Raw genomic sequence first — 7,023 nt, 5'->3', positions numbered from 1 at the left:
GACGATTCAAGTCTTCTGCGTGTCGCTCCATAGTGGCTTGAACAGTGGCGAGCATGGTGTCGTTCTTGGCGTTCGACTCGCGGAGAATTTTGACGTTGTGGTGAAGGGCTTCGATCTCAGCGTTGGCAGCCTTGAGGAACGCCTCCGCGTTCTCCCGAGCCATGATTTCGGGTGCCACCGAACGTACGGCGGCAGCAGCCTCGGACTGAGCAAACCGCAACTGACGCTCCAATTTGGCGACTCGCTCGGGTAATGCCGACAGCGCGCAGGAAGAGGTTGTACCGCAGCGAGGACATCATCGAAACCAACGGCAGTCTCGAGGCGACGTTGAGCGTGTACATCGCCGTGGAGAGGAGGCGCAACGCTGAGCTGCACTTGATGACGAGCTATTGCAGTCAAGTACGGAATTATCGAGGTCATCATGTGATCGACCGATGCCTCCGTACTTTCAGCCAGCATGGCGCGCAGCGAATCTTCGGTGAGTGGTGGTGTACCACCAGCAGGCGCAGGAGGAGCAGCAGGAGCCATCTCCGCGGATTCAGCGACGACGGGGAGTGCCGCAGGAGCTACCACAGGGGGTGAAGAGTCCGGGGCAGGACGCGCCGGAGGACCGGCTGATGACGCTGCTGTCAGGGAAAGTGTAGCAGACTGAGGGTCGTTCGAACCCTCGGTCTTGCCCACCTGAGAAACAAGTCGAGTAATGCGGGGTGATGAGCAAGGTACCGATGATTCAAGAGAAGGATGAGCTGACGTACCTCCAGCTGTTCACGTTCGCAACGTCGACGAGGATTGAGACGCTGAAACGCGTCGGACACGGCTTGATTCAGACGCTTGGACATACGGTGACTGGATGGTGAATTGGAGAATGAAGAAATGTCACAACGGGCACCAGTACCGTGGCTTCCATTGCGACAGGGGCAGTTGTGGTGTAGTGATTTCTCCGTAGTTGCGGATTATCACCCGTCGACAAAGACGTGACACCGCCCAAGTTGTTCAAGCAACGAACCCTCGGTCGGGTGATGTACGGAGACGCCAAGGTGCAAGGGACTCGACGGCGTCACCTCCGAGTTTTCAACAAGTATCGGATACGGCCCTATGTCACTGAATCCAGGCTGTCCTTATTATTAATAATGAACTGGCCGGATTCGCATTCAGCGGACCATCTACGGTGCGAACCCTCAGTGGCGGATGGGATGAGTTCGCGGAATACTCAGCGACCTCTGGAAGACACGTTCACCGTCTGGGACAGGGCGCGGACCGTTAAAGATACTCATGCGACGGTGCAGACGACGCTTGGCATACAAGGAGATCCATAACGGATCATTGTTCACTTGATATTTGTATACTTGATTAGGACTTCTTATTAGGAATAGACCCGAAAGGGTAAGCTTAAATACAGAACAGAATTTCCACTCAAGCACACAGAGCGACGTCCGGCTTCAAGGTAAGCGTCTGGTACAGCTTGTTTGAGTGTGTTATGCCTGTCGGTGAACTCGAAGCTCTGTAGCGAGGGTTCATCCGGCAAGGCCAAGAGACTTTGTGTATTGGCCGATTATTATCGGGAGGTTTTACGTGACGGCTTATTGTTGCCTATTTGCACGACTGGGAGTGCTTGAATTGCCTCCCTTTTATTCTTCCAACCGAGTGTTGAACACTCGGTGACCTCGTAAAAGGCTTACCCGTGCCTGGTAATCTTCCGCTGTTGGGACCACGAGGATTCTTAACACCTGCTAGCTTTGCTCGTGCTAGTAGCGTGTTCTTATTTTTACTGGTTGGCCTATATAAGTAGTTTACAAGGTCCAGTTTGTCCCGGTGCAAGGGCAGAACTGGGGTCTTCAGGTCCGCCCGAACGATCGTTTACTATCCTAGAAGCCGTATTGTTGTGGGAACGTCCTAGCTACATTTGTAGCTAGAGTTCACGTGGGATTTTCAACACCACAGAACTCTTCACCGAAGACGTAGACGCTTAGTTAGCAATCTTGACACAAGCCAGTGGCTCAGCGCGTGCGTCGAGTTGCACCCCAATTTCGAGAAACGTTATCCGTCTTGATCAAGGGACGGCTCTCAGCCAAGTTCATCAAGAAATCTAATTCGCCGTGGGCGTCGCCGGTCGTGGTGATTGTCAAGAAGAATGACATCAGACTCTGCATCGATCACCGCGTGGTGAACAGCCTGACATGTTTCATGGTGCACCCCATGCCGTTGATCAACGATCTGCTGGAAGACCTAGATAAGGCACTCTGATACTGCGCATTAGATATGGCGAGCGGTTTCTGGGTCGCGTCGATGGCCGAGCAGGCGCGCCTGGTGTCGGCGTTCGTTACGCCGTTTGGTCTTTTTGAATGGCTGCGTATGCCCATTGGGTTGACGAACATCCCTCAAATCTACCAGCTTCTTCTGCACAACGCACTGTATGGCTATCTTCGGATCCCCGAAGAAGGCGACCAGTCAGGTATGGCAGATGCGTTCAAGATCTGGGATCCACTCGTACACTCTAGACCGCCGGTGTTAGGGTGTCGCTCGTACATCAACGACATTCTGGTGGCTGCTGAATGCTGGAACGAGCTCGGCAACAGAATAAATCGACTGCTAGACGCGTGCGACCATTGGAACTTGTCAATCAGCGTGGTGAAGAACTCATGGGGCTGCCGCAAGGTAGACTACCTGGGACATCGAGTGTCCGCGGACGGCCTCGAAACCCACCCGAAGAACCTCGAGACTCTGACCGCTTTGCCATTCACACGAACACTGTGATCTATGCAGTCTTTCCTTGGTAGCCTTAACTACTACAGTAGATTCTTTGAGGACTTCGCTATCTACACGTCGATCTTGTACGAGCTGCGGGAAGTGGATTTTCACGAGATGGACCAGAAACCCCATCGAACGGCTGGGGATGCGAAGCAGATCCCCTCGGCGGATGAAGCCAACAAATGGGCTCGAGTGGCGCTCGAATTGCTGAAGAACAAGATCGCAGACGCGCCAATGCTCAGACACTTTGGCCCCGATCGGCCGCCAGTGATCGTTGTCTACACGAGTGATTGGGCGATCTCGGCAACCTTGATGCAGGAACACGACGGCACGTATAAGCCGATAATGTTCACCAGTCGCACGTTGAAGTCCAATGAGTTGACCTACGAAACCGTTGAGAAGGTGATCTTGGCTCTTCTCCGGATACTGGACGTGTGTTACACCACGCTGGTGACGCGATCAATCAATGTGCTGACGCGATACTCCACGCTAGCATGGCTGGTGCGATCATCGGGCTTGCAGAGCCGGCTAAGCAACTGGGCGGCATTGCTTTCGCCGTGGACGCTAGAAATTATCAAGTGTACGCGCGGAGAGGACGAAATTCTGGGCATCATTGCAGCAAGTATCACTTCTCGGGAGAACGTCGACTCGATCTTGTCGTCGATTGCTCCAAGGAAGCAGCCACGTTCACATGTCGCCGCAACCCCGCCAACGGTTGATCAAGGCGAGGGGTTGCTAGTCGTGAGGTTCGACGGATCGGAGCGTGTCAAACGCGGCGGAGAGGTGTGCAGCGCCATCGTATGGAAGCTACCTGACTGGATTGTGGTCGCAGCAGAAGCGAAGTACGCACTAGACCTCACGGTAAACGAGGCAGAGTTCCACGGGCTACTGTTGGCGTTCGTTTTACTGTCCAGCCAAGACAGGGGACGGCTGATTATTTGCGGCGACTCCAACCTAGTGATCCGGTAGATACGAGGCGAGATCGAGTGCAAGGCACCCGGCTTGACGCCTCTGCGACAGCGGGCGCTAGATCGACTGGGGTCGTGACCGGCACACGAATTCCTACATGTCAAGCGAGAATGGAATCAAAGCGCAGATTGGCTAGCAAGCGACGGGCTACGCGAACAAGCATATACCGTAGTTACCTCGGACATAAACCGAGAAGACCTGATTGCTCTCAACCGACTGCCGGAACTGTTGCTCCCGAAAGACCAGACGCCGAGCGTATGTGTAGCGGCTGCTACAACCTACATACACGCCTCGCGAGCCCTCCGGAACTGCTACAGTTGGACATCGTACAACGTATGAGAACAGATCAAATCCGAAAAGCACAGAACGAAGAGAAGTGGATCGCGGACCTAAAAACGTACCTGTTGGGGGATATGGAGAAGTTAAGCGCTGGAGAGGCGCGTACTTGCAGCAAAATCGCCGACGAGTACGAAGCCGGCGAGGACGGGCTACTCTTCTATTGTCCGAACGCAAGGGGAGACGCGATCGAGTGGCGACACTGGTAGTGCCGGAAGATCTACAACAAGACGTGCTTCATCATTACACACAAGTCTGGAAGGCGGCCACCAAGGAATAGGAAGAACGTACCAGCGAGTGAGATCGCGCTTCCATTGGCGGAGCCTGTTCATAGTGTGCAGCGCTACGTGGGACAATGTGTGGGTTGCGAGACAGGGAAATGACGTCCGACACTTCGAGGAGAATCGCCGGGGAACATGTAAGCAGCGTACCCATTTCAATGTGTCGCGATGGACCATATCCCGTCTCTGCCGAAGTCACACAAGGGCAATACCGAGCTGCTCATCTGGGTAGACCTGCTCTCAGGCTACGTGGTAGCCAACGCAAGCGCGTCGAGAACTGGGCAGACGATAACTGAGAGCGACAAAGAACGTGTCTTCTGCTGCTTCGGCGCGAGCGAAGTGACAGGCACGATCGGGAGCCAGGGTTCATGTCTGTTTTTTTTTCCCGCGCATTCGAACGTATGGTAGGGCAACGGCAGCGTGCCACTATGGTGTATCAGCCTCAGGCTAATGGGACAGCGGAACGGATGGTATAGACACTGACCAGATCATTGAAGATGTATGTTGCAGATGTAGATCAGAAGGAATACGGGGAGCGTTTGACATTCGCGATTAACACGGCACCAAATTCGCGGAGAGACGCCGTTTTACCTGATCGACGGATGGGACGTAAGGTCCACCCTGGAAGCAACACTTCCGCTCGGCAGCACACGACGCCAGGACTCGGAGCCGCGTCGATGGCGCTATAACATCCAACGCTAGCACCAACAGACCCGAGAACAGGTCAACGAAGCTCTGCACGAAGCAATAACAGCGAGAGCAGATCGACACAACGAGAATGTGCGCTTCCATGACATGAGGATCGGTGGTAAGGTGTGGTTATACCTAGATCGTGTCAAAGAAGGTTACGCTAAGAAGTTAGAGCACATGTGGCACGGCCCCTTCAGAGCGGCCGAAATGATCGATCGACAAGCGGCAAGAATAGAGACTCCCGGCACTGAATATCGACTATTCCCGATCGTACATGTGACGAAGCTGAAGCTAGTCAATACATATCCGGACCGACCGATCGCCTCACCAACGGACGATAGGATCGACCGCGTAGACTTCGACGAGAGCCTGCTACCGGAGGACTAGTCGTGCTAGTCCCCGCGTAGGTGGAGCAGGCCCAGTCCATCTAACCAGTATATGTTCCACTTTGTCTCTCCAGATATCTAGAGAGTTTATTTCGCTCTCATCATTTTCTTCTGGCCCAATCCAACTCCCTGTCCCCCTCCGATTGGTTGCTCCTCGTTTGTAGGCCCACTACACTTTTACGAGTACTACCTCCTTCTCGAAACTAGCAGTTACCCTGCAAGCCCTTCTTCCTCTCGCTTCTCCGCCGTGGCCAACCCACCGCAGATATTTCACCGCGTACGCCTTGTGGTGTAGCGGGATCAGCAAAATCTGCGAGATTGCCAGATCCAACTTACCAACTGCGCCCAGACACCGACTAACGGAGGGGGTCCCCCGATGATCCGTGTTCTGCTGAGCTTTCCTCACCTTGTGTACCCGTCGGTAGGGCGGGATCTTGCTCTCTCGGTAACTTCCGAAGAGTTCAAGTGGTGAAGCTTGAGTGTCTTGGCGAGACGTGGGGATGGGGTGGAGCAGCAGTGGAAAATCTTCACTCTGCGTCCGTGGATGGTTCCGTATCCTAAGCGAATATTCGAGCTTATGGATCCGGGGCCTAGATCGTGGATCTGGCCGTAGGGTTGCCTTGCGGGTGTGTTCCCTTGCCTTTGTGTTGTCCTTTAAGTCGTACTTGCCGCCTCCTATGACGGGATCTTGAGAGTTGAGAACCTCTAGGGTGTAACCGACCAAGTAGTAAATTCGGTTAACCAGTTGGTTCTGCACGAGTAAAGGAAAAGCTCACTAGGTTGTAGGATCTGGTCAATGTATTATTCACAGTTATCACTACCAACACTAGATTCGCAATTCCCAACCTTCTCCTAGCTCGTACGGCCAATGTAGTTCCGGTTCTTGAGGGCAGGAAGGCACTTGCGTGTTACTGTGCAAATTGAGGTCTGTATTGATATTTAAGCCTATACCTGCCTGGATTTCTACCTTCTATGTCTTTCATCTGCTAAATCCCTTACCAGGCTCGGCTGCATGTCCCTTCTTCCCTTGAACCATCATCCCAGCTGTGTTATCTTCGGATCCACCGGATCTATGACGTAATCATCATGGTCACCCTATTATGGGTACACTCATCCGGTGAAATCCCTGGTTCGATTCCGGGCACGCGCACCATTGTGGTGTAGCGGGATCAGCAAAATCTGCGAGATTGCCAGATCCAACTTACCAAGTGCGCCCAGACACCGACTAACGGAGGGGGTCCCCCGATGATCCGTGTTCTGCTGAACTTTCCTCACCTTGTGTACCCGTCGGTAGGGCGGGATCTTGCTCTCTCGGTAACTTCCGAAGAGTTCAAGTGGTGAAGCTTAAGTGTCTTGGCGAGACGTGGGGATGGGGTGGAGCAGCAGTGGGAAAATCTTCACTCTGCGTCCGTGGGGTTGTTCCGAATCCTAAGCGAATATTCGAGCTTATGGGATCCGGGGCCTAGATCGTGGATCTGGCCGTAGGGATGCCTTGCGGGTGTGTTCCCTTGCCTTTGTAGTTCCTTTGCGTCGTACTTGCCGCCTCCTGTGACGGGATCTTGAGAGTTGAGATCTTCTAGGGTGTAACCGGACCAAGTACTAAATTCGGGATA

The 7,023-nt window shown here is 53.6% G+C and overlaps 1 protein-coding gene across 1 annotated transcript; it reads right to left on the bottom strand.

Annotated features, from left to right (window-relative positions):
* Positions 1-4,213: 4,213 nt before the first annotated feature.
* Positions 4,214-4,488, bottom strand: PITG_14552 (uncharacterized protein; the record flags this gene model as incomplete). Its single annotated transcript, XM_002898410.1, has 2 exons — positions 4,214-4,273; positions 4,345-4,488. The coding sequence occupies 2 exons, from the start codon at positions 4,486-4,488 to the stop codon at positions 4,214-4,216; spliced, it is 204 nt and encodes a 67-aa protein (XP_002898456.1).
* Positions 4,489-7,023: the final 2,535 nt, after the last annotated feature.

This window comes from Phytophthora infestans, genomic scaffold (genome assembly GCF_000142945.1).
Source record: "Phytophthora infestans T30-4 supercont1.36 genomic scaffold, whole genome shotgun sequence".
Lineage (NCBI taxonomy): Eukaryota > Oomycota > Peronosporomycetes > Peronosporales > Peronosporaceae > Phytophthora > Phytophthora infestans.
This window is presented reverse-complemented; position numbering and strand designations above follow the sequence as displayed.